This window comes from Pantherophis guttatus, chromosome 4 (genome assembly GCF_059756535.1).
Source record: "Pantherophis guttatus breed Tessera chromosome 4, ASM5975653v1, whole genome shotgun sequence".
NCBI classification, from domain to species: Eukaryota; Metazoa; Chordata; class Lepidosauria; order Squamata; family Colubridae; genus Pantherophis; species Pantherophis guttatus.
In genome coordinates this window covers 148,128,418-148,153,287 of record NC_142066.1, presented here as the reverse complement: position 1 = coordinate 148,153,287, position 24,870 = coordinate 148,128,418, and the positions used below count along the sequence as shown (strand labels likewise).

At 37.8% G+C, this 24,870-nt stretch overlaps 1 protein-coding gene across 1 annotated transcript in view; it reads right to left on the bottom strand.

Annotated features, from left to right (window-relative positions):
• The window catches only part of PTPRN2 (protein tyrosine phosphatase receptor type N2), a 717,244-nt gene that overhangs the window by 93,744 nt on the left and 598,630 nt on the right, over positions 1 to 24,870 (bottom strand). The window contains exon 14 of the mRNA XM_060683595.2: positions 2,798 to 2,992. Coding sequence (XP_060539578.2) covers positions 2,798 to 2,992 — 195 coding nt within the window. The remainder of the gene's footprint in view (positions 1 to 2,797; positions 2,993 to 24,870) is intronic.

Here is a 24,870-nt window from a genome sequence, read left to right as displayed (position 1 = left end):
TAATTAAATGAGGACTATCTGTAGCACTTCTTAAGTTCCTTCTCCACATTTTCTTCTGAAAAAAAATTATATCCTTAAACATTGCTATTACTGTTCCTAAGAAAGGTATTTTGCTTATTTTCAAAGATGTATAAAGAGGATAACATTTTTTCTGAATATTTATTTTATTATCTCTCCCCCTCCCCCACCCTTCTTCTTCTTCTCTCTCTCTCTCTTTCTCTCTCTCACACACACACGCACACACACCCTTTCACTTAGCATTCCCAAAATATATTATCATTTATGATAATTATCTTTTCTGAATCCTAACAACTTAATCCAAAATACATTTATTTGATAACCTAAAAAACCAGATTCACTGACCGAACTGATTCCATCTTAATGTTAAATTCATCAGAAAAATGTAAAAATATGTGAAATTTCCATTTCCAGTTTAGTTGTATGTTGATCACACATTAACATTGTAAAGACTCTTAAGCATATTTATTTATGTATTTATTGGCAAAATTTCTACCAAATATTGTGAGGGCAGGTAAGCTCCCCATTCCCTCTCTCTCACCCCAACCCACCTCACAGGGTTGGGGGGAACTAGGAAGTGAGTTCTTTGCTTCTTTGAGTTATTTACAAGATAACAAAGATGGGATAAAAATCAAATAAATAAATATTAAAAATTACAGGAGAAGATTTAAGAAATATATCTGAGTCGTTCTACAAAGATTGTTCAAATTGATTGCCTTGAGCAAAGGCTTCTAGATTGGATGCACTATCTCTTTCTTCAGAGAAGAAATATCCTTTCCCTTAAAAAAAAAAGCACTAATTACTGCTCAAATTCAAGTTTCAGAATCGTTAACAAATCATGAGAGGCAGGTCCAATTGAGAATTGTTGGAATTCTCTCCCAGAGAGCCCTATACATTTCCTCAGGATTCAAAGACTTAAAATGATTCCAGGCCACTTTACAAGACAAGGCCCCAGTCATCTTCATTCACTGCCCAGCTGGTGTAAAGCTCATGTTGGATTTGAAAATTTTTGTCTATCAAATGCTGTGAAAATTTTTCACAACTGTTTTGCAGAGTTTTTGACAAATATTGTTCCCTTAAATTGATGCAATAACAGCAGCAAAATATTTCTTGTCTGCAATTCAAATCACCGTGTAGGTTGAACATTGAACTTGTAAAAAGTCCACTTCAGATCAACCCAATCTTTCATTCCACTAAACAGGTATCCTACTTGAGCTGTCCCTTCCAGATTCTCAGAAAATTCCCAAAGAGACCTCTGAAAACCAACTGTATCTGTCACATTTGGAATGGACTGCAGAGAAAGACTCACACTGCAGAATTTCATAGCAATCAGAGTGGTCTGTCCATAACCAGGAGCAAAGTTCAATATCTTCCAATTTCAAACCAGTTGCCCATGTATCAAGTCCTCAATGGACTTCAACCATGACCATGGTTAATATAACAGTCATAAATAACAACAACCCTAAAACCCCTAGTTTGAGGAAGATATGTTGAAATCCTGAAACATTACCCTGTTTCTCCCAAAATAAGACATCCCCTGATAATAAGCCAATCGGGCTTTTGAGCACATGGCAATAAGGCCAAGTGCTTATTTCAGGGTTCAAAAAAATATAAGACAGGGTCTTATTTTTGGGAAAACACAGTATTATTAAGTTCAGGGAACTTTTCCACCACCTCAGCAATCAGGTTAAGCAGTCCAGGAAAAGGCATAGCTTTTGTAAGGAACAGCCAACGAATACAAAAAGGGTATCCATACCATATCTGAAGTGTCCTTGCCTATTTTGAATACTGCATACACCTTAAACAAAAAATTGGTTATTTAACAAGTTATTTAACAAAAAGATGAAATCTTGTTTGGCTTCTTTTAAATCAAATTCATAATTTAAAAAATTGACCAAAGTAGGTTTGGATAGAACAGTTGCTTATGAAAAAGAGATAACTGCAAGAGGATCTGAGTTTCTTTGGATTCTTTATAAGTTTCCATTGGGATGATTCCTTCATAATTCTAGAGAACTTCGGTCATAATATTATAGAATTTATTCAATTACATAAATAGGCACGTTTGGGCTATCAATGTGACTTACTGGAACCCTTTCATATTTCAAAATATGACTTTGTACAAATCATATTTCATCCATTGAATTTATTCCCTAAGAACATTAAATTTTCTGAGGGACTATCTGAAATGGATTCATTGCAATATTTTATTATACATATATTTTAAATGAATTCTTTTTCTAACCCTGCTTCAAAATATGTACAGAAGATTTTTAAAAATAGCCACTTATCCCTATAAATATATCCATGATTGGAATTAGACATCATTGTTCCATGAGAAAGGGCAGATCCTTGTTTAAAGATATAACCCAGGCTGCAGTTGCCTGGATTTATTATGAACAAATTTAATAAAATAAAAATAAAAACTTGCCAATAAAGAAATGTTAAATTTATAATGATGGAAGCAATAATAGTAAAAATTCCAGGAGTTTAAACCTTAAAGTTAAAATTAATTTATTAAGTTTTAGATACTCTAATAAGAACTAGATTTTATAATAGTTTATAGATCACACAACATCCACGATAGAAATTATATTAATATTTCATTAAACACCAATTCTACAACAAGAAGTGAAACCAGAATAAATACGCCAAAGTAGTATTTTTAATGAGCTGATGATATTGCTTTAAAAATCTAGATTTACTGTATTTTATATAGTGCTGTGCTTTCTATAGTTTAAATAAATTCAAAAAAGGTTAAAATGCTGCTTCAATGACTTACCAATATTATGTGACCAGTCGAGATGTCCATATTAGACTGCACTGGTTCTTCGCACCAGGATGAAGTGCTGCTTCGAGTAGAAGGACTTGGAATAGGTCCATCACTAAACTGTGAAGATATGCTATTAATACGAGAAGCATGTAGAGGTTCTGAACAATCTGATGTTTTCACTGCCATACGCTGACGGCATAATTCCTAAGAAAGAGAAAGTAACAGAGGATTAAAATTTAGCACTGAAGGAATCAACTGTGAAAACATAGACAGAATTTTCGATCTAAACTAAATACATACAGAATTCTGAAACTGGAATGTACAACTCTGCCCAACAGTTGATAAACATGAACATTTCCATTATATATGTAAGCAGGACTGCAACCAGTTTCATAGCCACATTTCCATAGTTAAGACTTGACATTTTTTTTTAAAAAATGTAAGATTTAAAAAATATACAAATCAAAGGCTGAAATACGACTACTGCAACAGAACAACTCTGAAATAAATGGTTACAGAGACAATGACCACTGTATTGCTCAGAATAAACTTAACACATTATCTGCTCCTTTTCAATTGAATATGATGCACATTATGAGTTGGGAAAGTCAAATAATTTATTTAATACTATTCTAAATCATAACAAGTATATTACAGAATACATATTTTGTGCATATGAAGAATTAGGAAAGGTATCTGATTTTATCAAGCACTTATACTAATGATAGACTGCATTTAATAAGGTTAAAATTAGCCAGAATCTATGTGGAATCTCAAATACAGAGTCTGATTGACTTATGAAAATAATTAGGTTCATTACATTTTAAAATTTACCGGAACAAATGGTGTTATAAATTAGATATATCTAGCATAAGAAAATTGTTACAAGAAACAAATTTTAAAAATACTTTATCATTTCTTGAATGAAATTTCTACTAAGTAAATAATATTTGAAAGAATTTAATCAGTGCTTCAATACATGACCCTAAATTATCTAAATATAGATGAAGTGGAAAAATATATTATTGTCTCGGTTTTAAATTTTCCCATCTTGATTTTTCAATGTGTGATGAAATTCAAATTTCTTGGATTTTTATGAGTACAAATGAGAAATGAAAGAGCATTTTACAATATTTAAAATCAATATTTTATGTATGTATATGTAGGTATACATATGTCAGCGTTGCAACATTGGCACAGAGAGAGAGCAGAGGAGAGCGAAAGATAAACTCTGAAACTTTTGCCTGATAAATCCCTTTGAAGCCTGGTTGTCGTGGAGATGAGGGGAGAGGGCACATTCCTGGGAAATGACGAGAAGAAGAAGTCTGAAGAATGACTTGGAAGACAGCCAATGAGAAGCAGAGATTTGGGGATCGGAAAGGGAGGGATTGGGAGGCAAAAGGTCAGTCTTGTCCGCGCAGAGTCATGATCTGGTGGCTGAGCTCAATTAAAGAAAGATTTCCTTAAAGATTGGCAGTTTGGAAATTCATTTAATTTTGAGATAGCACCGCAGTCTGACATACGGACAAGACTCACCTTTCCCAGCCAAACTGGCAAACCTCCAGCCCTCCAGCTCCTTACTAGATGTTTGGATGGATTGGAGGCACGAGTCTGAAGCCAGCTCTCTACTGAAAGTCTGCTTCAAACGGCTGTGAACCAGTCACCCCTCCCTACTCCAGCCAGCTTGGATGCAACGGGGCCACCTCCTCCCCCAGCAAAGCTGCAACCCCCCCTTCCCCCCCGCCACAGGATTACCAAGGACAGACGATCGTGCTCCAGCCCAAGAGAAGAAAAAATGATGAACCTTGGTGGACTTTGCCAAAATCTGCAGAAGCTGAATTCCCCTTTCCAGACGCTAAAGGTAAGGGGAAGCCCCTGAGTGAACTGGGAAGGGCGGATTGGTTATGGGATTGGCAGAAGGCCAGACAGAAAGAAATTTCAACCCTGTCACTCAAAAGCCCCATGGAGGAGTTAAAGCAAAATTTTGAACGTGCTGTCAGCCTAGAAGATGGTCCATCCTGCAGGCCCAAAGATAGAAGGAGGCCAGCTGACCCTGTTGAACCAAGCCACCATAGAAGGGGGCCCAGCCCTTCCCCCTCCCACACCAGAAGGAAGGAAAGTCCCAGTTTGCATCCATGGGTTCCTCCTCCACCTAGCAAACATACCAGCCTACGCAAGGCATCACCCCCCCGGCCCCGAATGAGAGATGAGGAAGAAACCCAGCGATACCCCAGACAGGCACACAGAGCCTGGCCATGGGAGGACAGGCCACCGAGGGCAGAGCCACCCCGGTTCAGAGGGAAATTTGATGGGGATCCAGACCAGGTGGTGCAGTTCCTCGACGCAGCTGAGGTCTATATCGAGAGCTATGGGCACCTTTACCCATTTCCCATAGCCCTGGTCAATGCCATTTCAGAAGGGCTGGAGGGAGAAGCAAAGACTTGGTCATCAGCCCTCCACAAGAATAGAGCCCCCCAACTGCAAGACGCAGATGATTTCTTGCAACTATTGCGGGCGAGGTACGAGGAAGTAGGGGAGGACCCATATGTGGAAGACGAACTCAGAAGCCTAGTCCAGAGAGGGAAGCCCATCAAGGAACACATTCGTGAATTCCGAAGAGTCGTGGGCACCTTACCTCGCCTACCTGAGCGACTGCTAGTGTACTTTTTCAGAATGAGCCTAGATAAGCGGATCGCTCAAGTGACCGCTTATCGGGACATCCCGAACTGACTCTCTGAATGGTTCCGTATGGCGATGCAAGTTGAAAGGGGACTGCACGCCAATGACATGCTAAAGCAACCAGAGGCCAGGGAGAGATACCAATCAGACCCGAGGCCACAAACCAGACGAGGAACCATGGCACCACGGCCTACCCAAAGGCCTTTCGTTCAGCAGAGCCCAATGAGATTCTACAGATGTGGAGGAATGGGCCATCTAGCAGCAGCCTGTGGAACCCCGGGCCCGAGGCCAAACCCTCAGCCAAAGGCACGACGAGAAAGGGGCCCCAAGCGAGTCGCTGATGCGCCACGAAGTCTCCTCCCCGTCTTCGCCCACTTGACCAAGACAAAGGGAGTCCCAGATGATGGAGACCAATTCCCCGACTCGTATGATAGTGAGGACGAGGGTGAAGACGACCCAATGGTGAGTGGACCCATCCACCCTTTCCTTTTCCCCATACGCGTAACAGCCCCAAAGACAGGTACCCAAGAGACTTTCCAAGCCCTGATAGACTCGGGCTGCACTAGGTGCCTGATTAATCTACCCACAGTCCTAAAGTTGGGAATCCGAGCTAAGAAGCTCAACCCCACAATTCGATTTGAGCAAGTTGATGGGACCCTAGTAGGCAGAACGTGCGCCACACACCTGACCGAACCAGTGAAGCTAGAACTAGGGGATCACTGGGAGACGATACAGTTCATAATAGCCCCCAAGATGGCCGATCCAGTCATACTGGGACTTTCCTGGCTAGACAAGTGGGGTCCAATTATCTGGTGGCAAGAGGGGACCCGCAGATTGAGGATAGCCAAAGGGCCCCAACCTCTGCCGTTCCAACCAGAACAAACACCCCCTCACACTCGGACCCCAATGTCTCCCGCCTGAACAAAAGAAAATGGCACCGACACAAGGGCCCCTCCTGAAGGGCACCACAAAACAGCTGGGGCCCACATACAACAGCACCCATGACACAGAGCAGATCCCAAAAGACTACCAAGACCTAGCACAGGTATTTAGCGAGACCGAGTGCGACGTCCTACCTCCCCACCGCGATTCCGACAGTGCCATCGAAATCATCCCTGGGGCGAAACTTCCTAAACCAAAATTGTATGCCATGACGCCCTGTGAAATGCAAGAAATGCGGAACTACATAGATAGTAGGACATGCTAGCCCACCTGGCCAAGGGGAAGATTTTCATCAAACTAGACCTCTGCGAAGCCTACTACCAAGTACGCATCAGGGAAGGAGACGAGTGGAAGACAGCGTTCAACTGCCCCCTGGGAAGTTACCAATTCAAGGTGATGCCATTTGGGCTACAGCGAGCCCCAGCCGTGTTCATGCAATTGATAAATGAAGTTCTGCATGACCACCTGTACAAAGGGGTCCTTGTCTATGTAGATGACATTCTCATTTACACGGAGACCATGGACGAACACATACTCCTTGTACGCAAAGTGCTGGAAAAACTGCTGAAAGTGAACCTCTATGTCAAACTGTCAAAATGCGAGTTCCACTGATTGCGTCTGGACTATTTGGGTTACCGAGTGTCAAACGAGGGGATAGAGATGGACCCGGCTAAAGTACAATCAATCCTAGACTGGCGACCCCCACGCACCCGCAGGCAACTACAAAGCTTCCTGGGGTTCGCGAACTTCTATAGGCAATTCATCTCCTCCTTTGCAAGAATTGCCAAAACTCTGACGGACCTCCTAAAGACAGTCCGACAACGAAACCCTGCCCGGGACAGCCTCTACAATGGGACTCGGCCTGCCAACAGGCGTTCGAGACACTAAAACAAATGTTTGCAAAAGAACCGGTCTTGAAGCATCCTGACCCCGAACAACCCTTCATCATCCAAGCAGATGCCAGTGATGTAGCAGTAGGGGCAGTCTTACTCCAAAAGAACAGCCAAGGGGACCTGCAACCTTGTGCCTACACATCCTGCAAACTCACCGACACAGAAAGACGATGGGCGGCATGGGAGAAGGAAGCGTTTGCAGTGAGATGGGCGCTATTAACCTGGCGACACCTGCTAGAAGGAGGCCAGACACCGTTCGAGGTCTGCACCGACCACAAAAACCTACAGGCCCTCAAGACCCCACGGAAGTTATCATCCAGGCAAGTCCGGTGGGCCCAATACTTCAATCGTTTCAACTTTGAGCTGAAGCACATCCCAGGGGGGAAGAACTTTCTGGCCGATGCCCTCTCCCAAATGCCTCAATACAACAGTGAACGTGAACAGATAGTGAATCCCATCATCCCTTCTGCCCAAGGAGTGGGCCAAGTAACCACCAGACGGCAGCATCGAGATCAGCAGGGCCAGCCCGCGAGTGACCTAACGACGAGGCTCAAGGCAGAAACAGTGGCGGACCCCTGGTTCCGAGACAATCAACATCTCTTGACAAAGAGAGATGGCCTAGCATGGAGAGGGACGAAACTTTATGTCCCAGCCACCTTGCGCACCTTAATCCTCAAGAGAAGTCAAGACATCAAACCAGCGGGACATTTCGGCTTCCTAAAGACTCTACACCTAGCTCGGAGACAATTTTGGTGGCCCCACATGAGAAAAGACGTGGAGAGCTATGTAAAAAGTTGTACCATCTGTGCCACGATGAAAACCCGACCAGAAAGGCCCCCGGGGCTGCTGCAGCCAGTAGCTGAACCATCAAGGCCATGGGAGGAGATTGCTATGGACTTCATAGTCAAACTGCCGAGGAGCAGCGGAAGCGCAGTGATCTGGACTGTAATAGACCTGTTTTCCAAACAGGCGCATTTCATACCCTGCAGCGGACTACCCTCAGCCCGCCAATTGGCCAAACTGTTCGTAAAACACATCTACCGCCTACATGGAGTACCCAGAAGAATCATCTCTGATTGAGGGGTCCAGTTTACAGCGAAGTTCTGGAGGGAATTCCTTCGATCCATAGGCTCATCCCAAGGCCTCAGCTCAGCGTTTCACCCGAGCACCAATGGGGGGGGGGCGGAGAGATTGAATGCCATGATAGAGCAGTACCTGAGGTGCTACGTTGACTACCAACAATCAAACTGGGCGACCTCTTATCGTTTGCTGAGGTCGCATAAAGCAATGCTGTCCACAGTAGTACAGGACTAACCCCATTTAAGATAGTGAGTGGCATCAACTTCATCCCCATGCCAGAGTACCCGAGGGAGCCTCCTTCCTCAGTTACCTCAGTTACCGAATGGATGGCAATGCTAAGAGAAACCTGGGAGAATGTCAAGAGGGCGTTAGACAAGGCAGCACGGTCTTATAAGAAACAAGCAGATAAGCACTGAGACCCCCAGAGACCGTTCCAAGTGGGGGAAAAGCTCTACCTCTCCACCAAGTACTTGAGACTCAGACTCCCGACCAGAAAACTGGGGCCGAAATTCATAGGGCCATTTCCAATAGTAAAAGTAATCAACCCGGTTACAGTTCAATTGCAGTTGCCCCGTTTACTAGGGAGGATACACCCCGTCTTTCACAGTAGCCTCCTGAAGCCTGCAGTAGGGTCAACGTTAAGGCCAGTGCCCCGTGATCCCCCAGGGCCCTTAATTATTGGAGGCCAGACCCACTATGAAGTACAGCAGGTTCTCGATTCGAGGTGGCACAGGGGGTGCCTCCAGTACTTAATTAAGTGGAAGGGCTACCCCTTGTCAGAAGCTTCCTGGGTGAAGAGCACAAACATCCAAGCTGAACGCCTCATAGCTAAATTCCATGCAGATCACTTGGACAAGCCAGGAGGGGGTGGGGTAACACCTCGGAGGGGGTGAGGTACTAAACTTGTTATTTATTTCACGCAGACCCCGCTGGGAGAGTGAAGGGAGAGGGGCCGGATGTCAGCGTTGCAACGCTGGCATAGAGAGAGAGAGCAGAGGAGAGCGAAAGATAAACTCTGAAACTTTTGCCTGATAAATCCCTTTGAAGCCTGGTTGTCGTGGAGATGAGGGGAGGGGGCACATTCCTGGGAAATTACGAGGAGAAGAAGTCTGAAGAATGACTTGGAAGACAGCCAATGAGAAGCAGAGATTTGGGGATTGGAAAGGGAGGGATTGGGAGGCAAAAGGTCAGTCTTGTCCGCGCGGAGTCATGATCTGGTGGCTGAGCTCAATTAACGAAAGATTTCCTTAAAGATTGGCAGTTTGGAAATTCATTTAATTTTGAGATAGCACCGCAGTCTGACAACATATAGTCATTTATTTTATATCTCACCACAAACAGGTATGACTTTCGATCATCTTTTATACCTCTCAGTCTCATTTCTCTTCCCATTTATTTCCCATCAAAATACAAAACTATTTTGTATTTTGACTAGACAGAATTTTAACACTTACATGGCTTTGTCAAGGATATTTGGATTACAAAATTTACAGTTCTTTGTAGAAATAACATTATATTTTTCCCTTTCTGTAAAACACAATTTATTGTATCTGTCTGTAATGTATATTACAGACTGATGGACTGATGATGGGGTTTTAATTGGTTTTAAGGGTTAATTTTAAATTTTTTAGATTTTGGTCTTTATTTTATATTGTGGCTTGTGTTTTATTGTTATGAGCCGCCCTGAGTCCATTGTGAGATAGGGCGGCATATAAGCCGAATAAAATAAATAAATATCCATGAATACTGTACATCTGTATGATTTATTAGGATAAAAATGGTTATGGTTATGATTTGGTTATGGTTATGATTTATTAGGATAAAAATGGTTATATTGGTAGATTTCTAGCTAGCACTTAATCAGCTCATTTTACTATCTCACTGATTAGAAACAATTTTATTTTTTGTACATAAAATGTATTAGTTTCACACAAAAAGCTTAATACCAAACTTACCATCAGTACTTTGGGAAAAAAAAAACATCATTAGTGTACTAGATTATGAGTTCAAATCTTCATAATCATAGAACCCACTAGGTACTGCAACTTTATACCAATCACCTTCCCTGATCTTAATCTAACTCGCAACGATATTTCTAGAAGGACTAAATGAGGAAGGTAGAGTACCCATGAGAGAAATGTCGTCCCCCCACACACACATTGCATTATATTCCTTACGTGAAAGATAGAATGCAGAAGCAATAAATATCAATAGCAAAGACATTGCAAAGATAGGCAAGAGGTACTAGTGAGAGAATACAGAAAAATTATGAACAACTCACTCTTACCAGTGCATGCCGACTTTCCTCATTTATCAGCTGAGACTCAAATCCAGGAAGCCCCCACTGGCACTTGCACATCTGCCCAATAACTTTAATATCAATTCCCAATGGAAAGCCAACTGGGTTGCTGAATGCAGAAGCATAGGTACACATATAAAAAAGGTGCCACAAAAATGGTGCCAGGCTTTGAACTACCATCTCAGCAATGGAAAAACCTGGATTCATACTTCACATGGCCTTTGTCGGGACTCTCTGTATAAATGGGACATAGTCTTCTCTCCTCAGTGTAACTGACTGTAGATCATATCATGGCCAGCTGTAAGCTGAGGGCATATACTGGTCTAATATCTGTTTTTTAAAATATAAACAATGCTGCGCTTCAATGGTTAGATGGTATTTGGACATAGGTCTTTTTAACATTTATATTTTATTGGAGTTTACTAATCTATGTGAAATGTTAATATATAATATGTTGTATGCTAAATAAACAAGCAAATACGGTCTGTCTGTTTACTACGAAGAACATCATCTAAAAACAAACATTTGTCTCTGATGGAATGAGATCCAGGTGGTCCCCAGATTGCTGGCATTTTGGAGGCTGTTGAAGACCTGGCTTTTTGCCTAGGCCTTTGATAAGGGTACTATAATAACTAGATAGTGTAGATTTACTTCTTGTTGTGGCCCAAAGTTCTTTTGTTCCTTGTATTTATTATTGTATTGTTTTATTTTTTCTGTTTTTTACTTGTGAATTTTACTGTAGGTGAGACTCAAGTTGTGTTTCTTCAATCAATCTTTCCTGGGTAATCTTACATTTAATAGAAGTACAAAAATATTTAGGGCAAAAACCCGAAACAGTTAAACAATAAAAATCAAAGAATTACCACAGTAATTAAAAAAAACTCTTTTGAACATATTTTATAACATGAACAGACTTATACTGAGAGATAATTGACTACCTTTAGAATATATTTATTAATTAAACTTGTATGATGCTCATCTCGCTGAAGATGATTCTAAGCGCCTTACAGATATATAATTAAAATATTAAAATAATAAATAAGGATCTCAAAAATTAAATTCAGTTAAAATTAAACTAACCTAGATGGAGAGGGAGAGAGCAAAGTGCACATAGGGAGGAGGTGAGCTGTTATCTATTCCATTAACAACTACCTAAATGCAACACCCCTTTTGGAGAACCAGACTAGTTGCATAATCAGTTTTCAAGGCCTTTAAAAAGGCCCAAAGGGTGGGTACAGATCTCACTTTGGGAGACATGAAGTTCCAGATGGCAGAGCATGCCCATTCTGCCAGTGTGGGAGGGGTGGGCTAATCCCATCTGGGTGAACCGGTTCCTCAGATAGTCTGACCCAGGCCATGAAAGGCTTTAAAGATGATAACCAACAGCTTTGAATTGGATCAGAAGCAAACTGGCAGCCAGTGCAGTTCACAGGACGTAGGCTACTCTAGGAACTCCAAGAAGGGCCCGCAGATGCTTTTTGCATCAGCTGAAGCTTCTGGACACTCTGCTAGGATAGTGCCATGTAGAGCACACTGAATTAGTATAAGCATGAGATCCAGTGCTTGAGTAATTGAGTGCAGGGATTCCTGATCTAGAAAAGGAGCTATTGGTGCACAATCAATTAAACAAAGGCTTTCCTAGCCATGACAGCCATTATGCTCATTGAGCAGGAATCCTGAGTCCACAGATTGTGTACTGGGTGTGTCTGGATTGGGTCTGCAACCCAATCCAGAACTAAAGATGTTAAAAGTCCTGGAGTTAACGGTTTTCAAAACAGGAACAAGCCTTCCTTTATAAAATGCCATGTCAATATCAAATCACATTTTAAGAATTTGTTTACAGAGTAACAGATTAACAGAGTTGGAAGAGACCTTGGAGGTCTTCTAGGCAGGAAATCCTACACCACTTCAGACAAATGGTTATCCAATATCTTCTTAAAAACTTCCAGTGTTGCAGCATTCACAACTTCTGGAGGCAAATTGTTCCACTATTAATTGTTCTAACTTTCAGGAAATTTCTCCTTAGTTCTAGGTTGCTTCTCTCCTTGATCAGTTTCCACCCATTGCTTCTTGCCCTGTCCTCAGGTGCTTTGGAGAATAGGTGGACCCCTTCTTCTTTGTGGCAGCCCGTGAGATATTGGAACACTGCTATCATGTCACCCCTAGTCCTTCTTTTCATTAAATTAGACATATCCAGTTCCAGCAACTGTTCTGTATAAGTTTTAGCCTCCAGTCCCCTAATCATCTTTATTGCTCTTCTCTGCACTCTTTCTAGAGTCTCAACATCTTTTTTACGTTTAATTGTATTTCTTCCCAAATAAAAAGGGAGCAAATTTTACTTAAACATTCTGGCTTTACTCCTGAACAATAAGTTCTGTACTGGATTCATATATCACTCACTAAGAATCTGGTTTGGTTATCTGACCTAACCAAAATCAAATAATGGCAGCCTTGTTTATCAATGATTATTTCAAAGTAATTATAAAAATCATGTATCACACAATAACTAACTGAAGTAGTTAGTATTAGATTAATGCTAATTAATTAATAAATATTAGAATTAGAATTAATTAATACTAACTAATTAACATTAGAATTCTAAATATTAGAATACTTTATTATAGAATACTTTATTTGGCCATGTGATTAGACACACAAAGAATTTGTCTCTGATGCAGTTTAAAAGAAACTGCAAACTAAAACTAACAAGTCTTATTAATTAATTCTCCTTCTTCTTACATTTATATGGCTGCCCATCTCATGTGATTCTCGTGCAGTATCTCTAGGTGACATACAAAACAACTATAAAAACTGTTTTTAAAACATTCAAAACTACAAAAAAACAGTGTTATAAAAAGCTTAAAAGAGAACATCAGATAAAGAATGGAACCATCTAATCGAATTACTATTCATTTGTAATCCTCAAGCACAAATAGCTTTTAAGGGATTTCCAGAAGACTGGGAGAGATGGAACCAATCTCACTTCAGGGTGAATGGTGTTCCCCCAGGACAGGTCCCATGGCAGAACGGGCTTCTCATCTCCTCGGTCCTGATGTTGGGTGTGAAACATTACCTCTTCTGTTTAACCTGATGGGATAGGAAGATGCAATCGGGAATAGGCAGTCTCTCAATTTTCCTGAATGTGTTATGTTACATCTTAAATTTGCATTCCATGTTTTTCTCACTGCTCTCATCTAATGCTCAGTTTATAACAGATCTTGAACTTCAAATGGCAGGATATTTGAGGCTTTTGGAAAGCACAGTAAAACTGCACCACAGTACAAAGTATACAGATCATTTTGCTGTGACAAATGCTGTTTCTCATTTTCTGAATACAGTTCAGGCAATTGGGCAATTATGTACTGTATTTTCGATTGCAGTTCTTCATGCTCAAGTCTGAGAAAGTTAAAATACCTAATGCATATGTTATCTATATGCAAATCTATGTTCCTAAATTAATTATTAATTCTTAACAAATCCTCCAAACTCCCAAACTGCTAGATATGTCTTCACTTGTTTTCTTAATATAAAAATAATGACAAATTACAGGAGATTTACTTCTAGGATGGATATACAGTACCAGTACAAGATTGCATAAGATTATTTCCCCTGTAATCACTGCTGAATAGAATTCACTTCACATAAATGAATGAGTCGGCAAGATTAAAAGTTTAATATTACACTGTAATTAATTATAACTAAAATAAAATTATTCTTTGATAAGTTAAGCTACCATACAATGGAAAATTGGATGAAACATTTATTTTTGAGATAATTTGAAGGTTTTGGTATTATTTGCTTCTTAAAAAATACATTTCTTCATTTTTGTTACGTGGGTCGATATTTAGGTTTCAGTATGTATAAAGTCATGCATCACATAAAAGGGAAAATAGTGTGTGACAAAACCACTGCAATAAAGTAAATATTTAAGAATGTAAATAAATTTAATGCAGTGCTTTGTTTTTAGTGTTATAATATAAAAGAAAAAGTGATAATTGCAAGCAAATATAATGTATTTTTAGAAAAATACAAGTAGAAAAAAAGCTAATTAAGGAAAGCTTGTTGGATTTTTTTTAAAAAAGTGAGCTTTGAAGAATTTCCATTTTTCAACAAGCTAATGGCTTAGTAAGCAGACCGGGTGCTGAAATGAATTTCTGAAGAAGAATGAGTCACTCTGTGCATTTGTCATGTAACACTAACTTGTTCAGGTTTTTTTTAAATTAATACCCCAATCTGTTTAAATATGAAAAACAGCTAGGACTCCAGTTTTTCACAGTTACAGTTAAGCATGGCAAAGATACAGTTATTGGTAAGAGTTGCTTCTAGATTATAATCAAAAAAATAATCAGAACATTGTTTGCAATATACAATGCCAGAAAAGATTTAATAGGTCTAGGCAAAAGTCATTTAATTCATTCTTCTAAAAAAATTTCTACACATAACACTGACCCCTCACTTGCAATATTCTACAGGCTTGGTACTCTCTCCTCTCCTCTATATGAATTGAGTGAGATCATCTGACACCATGGGTTGAAATATCATCAATATGTTGATGATATTTAGCTCTTCATCTCTATCCTGAGTGATAACTGTCTCTGCCCTCTCATGATGCCTGGAGACTATAAGGACCTAGATGGGGAGCTTCAATTGAACCATGGCAAGATTGACTGGCTTTGAGAGCATGGAGCCTCAAGACCCCAGTTTTTGTCATCCTTAGTTCTGGACAGGGTTGCCTTACCTTGTTCAGACTCAGTTTGCAACTTAGGGATTCTTCTGGATTCACATCTCCTATTCAAAGAGCAGGTGACTAGGAGAGCTTTTGCACAGCTCTGGTTTCTGCACCAGCTGCAATCTTTCCTGAATCATGACTCCCTGAACTCAGTTACTAAAAGCTAGTAATCTCTTGTCTGGAGTACTGCAAAGTGCTCTACACGGGCGGACCCTTGAAATCCATTCAGAAGCTTTAGCTGGTGTAAACTGTGGCAGCAAGACCTAGTCTTTGGAGGCCTCTGGGATGGCCCATATTACACCTTTACTCCATGAATTTTACTGGTTACCAGTCTGCTTCTAAGGGCAATTCAAGATATTAGTTATGACCTTTAAAGCACTTAATGTCATAAATCCAGGTTACCCGATAAACTGTCTTGTTCTGCTAAGACAAGCCCATCCTATTTGTGCCAGCAGAGAGGGATTCCATAAATCAAAGAACTCCCAACTATTGGGATCCAGAAGAAGAATCTTCTTTGGTGCAGCACCTGCCCTTTGGAACATCTTATCCACTAAAGTCAGATCTGCCCTTCCCCTCCTATCCTTCCGCAAGAGCATGAAGACTTGGTTCTGCCGGTTGGCCTGAGGACTGAGTGGGGAGTTCCATGCTGGAAGTGGCTGTTGGACTGATGGCAGATTCTACTTCCCCCACCCCCCGTTGCTCTCTGCTTTCCATCTGGCCATCATTTTCTTATCATAGTTATATGTTCTCATTTTCTTTTTCATTGTTTATTTCATTGTTTATTTTGCTTCTGTTTTGTTTACACTCATTCCTTCCTTTTAACTGTTGTAAATTGCCTAGAAGAGCCCCAAAGTGAGATTTGTAGCAAATAAATTAATAAATAAAATAAAATAAATAGAGCTTTGTTTTCCTTTAAACCTCAAAGAAAGAAAATTGATTAGTCAAATACTTCTAAACTGTCAAATCCAGAACAAGGACACAATGTGTATACTGCTTGCCAGCTATTATTTAGGTGTCTACAGGATTCCATGGTTTCAGTAAAATGCTTTTGTACAACAGGGCTTAGAGCCTGAGTTGCAATACTGCATTATCATTGTCTTTCCCTGTGGACACATGTTTTTATCCACAACTTAACAATTACATATTTATGAAATATGATACCCTAGGAAAGCAATTCATGTTTGGGTAACTGGGACACACAGGAAAAGCAGGTCCATGTGCTCCTAAGGCATATATGTATTAAAATAATTAGCAACAAGACATAAATAGCAGAAAATAAGGTTCTATAGGATGATTATCTCATGGAAATGGAAACTGAAATACGAAATGATCACAAGATATTTAATATACAATTCTTGTTTATAATATACTGGTGAAATATTGGGTTGTTTTTCGAAGAAAAGGACAATATACCTGAAGGGCAACTACTTGAAACACTCCCTATTCAAGAGAATCTCAGTTAACTGAAACTTAAAAAAAGGACAATCTACTTGAAACTCTCCCTATTCAAGAGAATCTCAGTTAATATTTCTATTTGTGGCATATTCCATTTCTTTCAATTCTGCCTGAAAAGCACACATTTCTGGCCATCATGTCAATCTTCCACTTTTCTACTCTAAGTTAATAGTTTTTTCATCCCCTCCTTTCTCCAAATCACAGACTGCTTTTATATCAAGATAATCTTAAGAACTAGGTTAGATTTAGAAAGATACTATAAAGTAATGAGTTTCATGAATAAGTGAAAGTGAATAAGTGAAAGTTTTAACCACAATTGTTCCATTCATATTACAGTAGCAACTGTGGCTCTGATATAAAATACATTGATATGACCCATACAATGCCAGACATTTTTTAGAAAAATTCAACAAAAGCACTCCATAGTGCTTTACAGCACTCTCTGAGCGGTTTACATTGTTAGCTTAGTGCACCCAACAATCTGGATCCCCATTTTACCAACTTTGAAAGGATGGATGTCTTGGTCAACCTTGAAACACAATTCCAGAGTGTGGGCAGAGTTTGCCGGCAATATTGCATTCTAACCACTGTGCCACCAGGCAAATAATAAGAACTAAGAAAAATATAGACAAAACATATTATTTCTATATCATATAATTTATTGATATAAAAATAATGCATCAGTGGTCAATATAATCCCTAGCCTGTACACACAAATAAGGAAAGAATAAGAGTTTATGTGGGTTTACAGGACACTAGAGAAAAATGTATTTGCATGAATGAGTATGTGCATAATTAACTACTGTGAGAAGTACAACTTCTACATTTTTTTTTGTTCAGAGAATCATCAGATTGAAGAGAGAAATCTTGAACACAATGGGTTGAAATTAGACTGAGTAGCCCAACTAAATCAATGACCTTTAATCATTATTATCTAATGTTCCACTTATTTCAGGGGGCTACCCTAAAGATAAATCTGGATTCAATATCCAGTGTTATCAATACCCTTCTTGATACTTGTAGACCTACATCTGTAAGTTTGTATGTAAACTACCTTTTAACTCCTTAATTAAAAAAACCAATATCATAATTCCATTTATAGATGAAATTTAAAATATGGGATGGGGACAAAAGTAAACTTTCCAGTATTTTGAGAAATCATACAGAATGAAATGTCTTGGATCAGGAGATTTCAGATTCCCTATTATATACATACATAGAAACCTGAGATAAAACATGAAAAAAGTTTTATTATTTAAATATTATTCCCTCAAATAAAAAAACTAATGTTAACTCTAAAAAACTAAAGTCAACACAGAAGGTAGTGTCTTATATCTGAAAAATCTATCTTAAGATATGTTTAGATTGTTTTAGAAAGGTTCAATGATGATTCTTCTTGCTCCAGAACTTCCCTTTCTATTTTCTGAATATGTTCACTTAATTCCATTACTTATTTGCTTATGATACACAAGTGATATATTGGTACAGTAAGACTTTTTTTTCAATCAACAAAATATTATAGCATAACCACTATGATCTGAAGGACAAAATCTCATTTATTAAATATCTTCAGCAGGGGGCAGCATGACAACATTTCAAATTTCTTGCATTTCAACATTTCAAATTTTTCTCTCTTCTGATATACGTTTAAAAAATTAAAGCACTGTATTTAATTCAGAATTTTTCAAGATTTGTAATGTTGTTTATCTTATGCAATTATGTTTTAGTCCCATCTTATTATCTCACATGTGCCTAAATTATTGAAAAATATTCAGCCCTATTTTTTAAAACAATTTCTCGATACAGTAAAATAAAATGTTTTGTTCCTCTGGTGTTCTTATATGTATAATTTTATGAAATGTCAGCTATTTAAAATCAATCTTCTGATGAGTTTACAATTAATCTAGTAACTAAATAAAAAGGAAGTACAAAGACAGAATCTGCGGGGAAAAGGTAAGATAGCAAAGACCCTTGTAAACAGGGTGGATTTGATTTAAATCGAGTTGATTTAAATCACAATTTAAATCATGATTTAAATCACTAGTAAAAAGGCTTGATTTAAATCAACTCGATTTAAATCATAATTTTTAAAGAACTGTCAGCTCTGCTACTCCTTTGTTGACTGATGACTCACCGATAGTCCCGTGTTGCAGAATATACAGCCTCATGCTACATAACTAAGCTCCATTTCATGCTGAATAAACTAAATTATTTATGTATCTAAAAAAGAAAACTACCTTACGATAGATTTTTACCCCTAAAGTTTATTAAAATAAATTTGATAAAAATAAAAAAATCTGATTTAAATCAAAAAAATCCGATTTAAATAAAAAAAATCTGATTTTTTTGATTTTTTTAAAAATATCATTGATTTTTATCCACCCTGCTTGTAAACCTATTCTTAAGTTTTTCAACTTTCCTCAATATTAACCAAAAATAGTTTTCCACAACAGTAGGAACAAAGAATTGCTGCACGCCGGTCTAAAACTCTGTTTTCCTTTATTGACATGTTTATGGTTTATATAAAAAATAATAAAATTTTAAATATTTATAATTTACCTATAACCATTTGGATAAATGCCATATTACACATTTCGTTTAATATATTGGTAATAACAGGTAAGGCTAAACTTTTTTTTAAATTGTAGCTTTTCTAGCACAAGTGCAGGATTCACTTTTTTTGGGGGGGGGGGAAATCAATCAAATGTTGAACCTCTGTTTGCAAAGAAATTAAATGATTGACCTGTTGCTTGAGCCTGACATGAGAGAGTGACTGGTATAGTCATCCAGCCATCTTTCATGCGTAAAGCGGAACTAGAAGTCACATCTCCCAATTTTTAGCCTGTTGCCTTTAACTACTAGATTAAACTACAACACACTACTACCAATACACTGCAGAAAAAAAGCCTAAACAGTGAGTGATGGATATTAAAAGCCATCATATATAATTCCTATCTGTAAGTAAGAGGAAGGTGCATTGTTTATGTTAGTCACTTTGAGTTACAGATAGTGACTTACAAATATTCAGTTAGTGACTGTTCAAAGTTACAACATACTGAAAAAAGCGATATGGCTTTTGCAGCACCCCCATGGTCACATAATCAAAATTTGGAATGCATGGCACCTGGTATGTATTTATGATGGTTGCAGTGTCCCAGGATAATGTGATCACTTTTTGTAACCTTCTGACAATGGAGAAGCCAGATTCACTTAATACATTCATGTGTTTCTTTTTCTTTCAACCTCCTTATTTTTTCATGCATTTTCTTTGTTATAATAATGTTTGGAATATTCTAAATAAATCTTGCAGAAATTCTGGAGCCTCTTTTACAATTCAAGAGGTGCTCATTGGACAGAACATGGACCACAGTGCTGTTTTATCAGACAAACAAGTACCTTTTTTCCTAGTGCCTTTACCCAAACAGCTTTGCAGGCTTTTGTAATGCTTCAAATAATGTAATATGAAAACAAAAGCAGCAATGATGTCATTTAAAAATATCTTTTTTTAAAAAACAAATACATTACATCTGCAATTCAACCAACAACATGAGCCTGGGAAATAAAAGTTCTAAAAAAGGGTGTCATTCTTTAGGCAAGAGCTAAAAACTGTTAATAGAAACAAGAGAACCAACACTATACTGAAACTCTCTCAGCATGAAATTTGCTGTCAATGGTATATGTTGGACTGGAAATTGTAACAAAAACATTCAGTACTTTACTGGCAAATGATACGGAATGAAAAACATTCCCTTATGTCAGAGGTCCCAACCCCCGCTCCACGTGTGCGAAAGTGCGAAGCTCCATTTGCACAAGCAGAGAGCACAAGCATAAAAATGATCCCTTCCCCCTCCCACCGCCGCTACAACTGCCACTGCTGGTCTGCAGAGCTGAAAACATTGGGGATTGCTGCCTTGTATGTACAAAAGGAGCCAACTGCATGGAATTACTGAAAATCTATATTTTAGCAATGCAGTCTACAGAATAGGCAGGATGAAAAGTAATTATGAACAAAAAACAGTGTTCTTATAAGAAATGGAGTAAAATAAGTTCTGATCATAAAATGCTTAGAATGCTGCCCTAAGCTATAACTTTCCTTATTTCTAATAAATATATGAAGTCAACAAAGTAGACAGAAACTTAAAAGCAACCTCCCACATTGTAACTGAATGGCAACTTATGTTCTCTGTAATTAGGAACATAAGAAATTACTTAAATAGCCATAAAATGATCTTCAGTCAAAGATCTCATTCAACCTCAGAAATATCTCTTTATACTGTATATTCTTTTGCTTTTAATTTCAATTCATATATGGAGATTTTGCATCAGACTGTGTTTTCCCTCAAGTAATCAATTTGAAAATGTTATTTTATTTATTTTGTTGGATGTATATCACAGTTTTCCTCCAGTGGCATTCTTCATTTTATTTCAATTTTGTTTTCTTTTTATGACTGTAATCCCTTTTATAGGGCTAGAGTCGAGGCAACTGAGTGGAGCTGAACATTTACTGGCTTAGCTGGATGCCCTTCCTGATGCCTACACAGAGTTCACAGCAGGTATTTTATCTTTGCACTCTGATAAATATCGGTCACTGCCTAGGATTGAACTCTCAACCTTCCGAGTGGGAGGCGAGCATCTTCACTTCTAGGCCACTCTGGCACTCCTTCATTTTACCTCAGCAACTATGTAAAGTAGGCTGAGCTGCAAGAAAACTCAACAGAATTCCAAGACTAAGGATGGATTTAATAGGACCCAATTTGTCCTAGTTCAATATCTTAATCACTACCACACAATGGCTCTCACTTATGGTGAACAAAAATGCAAGAAATCTCACAAAATACCTTACCCAAAACGTAGCCTCACAACATACAATCCAGACATTATATCACGAGTGAAGCAGATCTCTTGTCATGAAGTTGAATTAAACCAATAATCACTTCTGAAACTCTGAGCTGCTTTCCCTCTAGAATTTTTTTCTATCTTGCCAATCTATAAAATTAATTGTTAACATTTAAAGGCCTCTGATTTATCTCCTGTTCAGTTTTTATTTCACATTGAATCTTTTTCCTACATCTGCTGATTATTATAAGAATTTAAAAAGCCAACTAGACAATTAGTATGTAATTATTACAAACACATACTGATTTTGTAGAACTCACTCTCACCTTTTATATAGGCATAAAAATGATACCCAAATTTTATAGTACTGAACAGAGCCAATATCTGGTAAGAATATTTTCAAGTGTTGAGAGATTCAAACATAATGTCCTACTACTAAAATCAATGAGTTGATTTTTTTTTTGTTCAAATAAATAAGTAGCATATTACTAAACAAACATTTTCCTAATAAATAGTACCATTCAGCTTACCATTAATGATGCTGAAAAGAGAAGCAGCAGGATTTTGCATTGTATGTGTCCAGCAGGAATACAGGTTAGACTGTAATGTAATGTAATGAAATGAAATAGCATGGGCAACGGCAAACCACTTCTGTATTACTATTAAGAAAGCTATATCTATATAGTGATATTTAGTCACCAAGTCTTAAACTCAGACTGACTATTTCTTTTTCAACAGTTTCAGGATCAATCTTAAACAGAAGATGATGTAAATCTATGTATTGTGATGTAGAGGATAGAGGAAATGGCCTTGAGGGACAAGAAGAAGAGCAAGTTCAGTGTCAAAAAAAGAGAACTGAGTCTAGGGCAGAAATAGAATCTCAGTAATTTTCTCAGACTAGCTCCTTTCTAGTTTTCACAAAAACAAAGCAAGGGAGAAGCACATTTGGATTTGCAAGATTTTATTTCTATACTTTAAAATAGAAGATTGTACAGCAGGTTCATGGTCTGCTCTACCTTGAAGCCTCACATCTAGTGACTGGGATATTATTTTAGAAACTCAGTTATTTGGAATTCTGTACTTCAGAGATAATAATCAATCAATACTAGAAAGTTTTATGGTCATTCTTTCTACTTAATTCTCACATGCAGAATAAAAGTATATGCAGGTAAAAGTTCCTAGAATTTGAGAGAAACAGATTCTTTGCCAACTGGATAGTGATACCAAGTAATAAAAAATATTATTCAACAGAGCAATTCTAGGGCAAGTATTAAAACTATTATGAGTCTTCACAGCAATACTGAAGCTTGGTAGAAATTTGAGCCTCAGGTAACTTATAGTAGTATTAACCACATATGATATAGAGAGAAAATATAGACTAAATATTGAACAAAATGACAATATAAATATTGTATAAGTAGCAGAAAAAGGCTATACAATTTGAAAAACGAGGTAGTAAGTTTAGCTCAGATTTTCCCAATTTAGCATCTGCCTGGTTAGATTTTTGTCTGCTTTTTATTTCGAGTTCAGTGTGCCATCACCAACTCTATGAGATTAGTTAGGCTGAGAGAATATGAGTGGCTCCAAGTTACTCAGTAAGCTTCTATGATTGATTATGCCCAGTTACCTAGTGAGATTCTGTGCTCAGGATTATAACCTGGGTTTTTCCACACTTAGTTTAAGCATTGTACCAATGCTGTACCCCTAGTACATGAAGGGTACCAAAAATTCAGTAAGACTGGTCTAAGTCTGTAAGTGTTTTCATAAGACAAAGTGGAAATTTTATTTGATTAGAATCAGGGTGGATTTGATTTAAATCAAGTTGATTTAAATCATGATTTTAAATCACTAATAAAAAGGCTTAATTTAAAAACTCAATTTAAATCATAATTTTTAAAGAGCAGCTGTCATCTCTGTCCCACAGCGGCTCCTCCTCTGACCCGCTGTTGATTTACCGACAGTCCCAATATTGCAGAATATACAGCCTCATGCAACATAACTAAGCTCCATTTCATGTTGAATAAACTAAATTATTAATGAATCTTAAATAGAAAACTATCTTTAGCTAGATTTTTACTCCAAAAGCATTTTATTAATATAAATTTGATAAAAAATAAAAAAAAAATCTGATTTAAATTTTAAAAATCTTTAAATTAATTTTTTTTAAAAATCACTGATTTTATCCACCCTGATTAGCGTAATAATTTCTAATTCTAAGTAATAATCAAGTAGAGATAATAAATAGCAAATTATAATGCTTACCTTCAATCTCTGTGATTTGAAAATGCTGAATTTATATATTACTGAAGATTATACATTAAATATGTATTGTTCCTCCCACACTCCTTGATCATCATTCAATCCTTGTCTGTTACTACTGATTATATACCATTATCAGCTATTTGAGGTAGCCCAGGTAAAGAAACAGATGCCACAAGGACTTTGTTTTATCACTAAGAAATTTGGAAGCCTGACAGAAATTTTCTGTTCTTGAGCTCTCAAATAGAAATAAGGATGGTGCATTCTTGAGTTTTTCCCTCATCCCTTTCTTTCTTTTAGGATTAAACTGGTGGTCAGCTAACAGTTATTAATATCTTTTTCAAGGCATCTCCATTGTCTATTACATCCAGGAGTATTTTCATTTTTCTCTAATATGAATTAGAATGGCTAGCAAAAATAGTATAAGCTGAAAATTCAACTGTTTTACCAGCTGGATTGTATAATTTATTACCAAATAAAAAAAAATCTGCATAAAGAGTGTTCTTTATAATAGTATGTTTTTAAAGAACTCAATTCTAAAAATATTCACTCCTCCTTTCAAGTTACTGTTCTGGAGCCTCACTGAAGCTATTATACTTGTGTCTAAATAATGATAATTGAAAACCCAAGAATATTTATACTGCAAATAATTTTTTTTAAAAAAGAGTTTCTTGGCCACTGGAGACTATATTACACCGGCACTTTCCTGGGAAACGTTAGTAGAACACCTACCATAAACAAGATGTAAAATAAAATCTGCACTTGCATGGCTAAGAATGTATGAACATTGACATTACCTTGCCTGCTTCAAAATGTGCTTTTCCAGAGACAAAAACTATGTACAACTGGAGATCTTCTTCCTTGATTTGTTATATCTTTAAAATGCAGACAATTATTTAGTTAGATAATT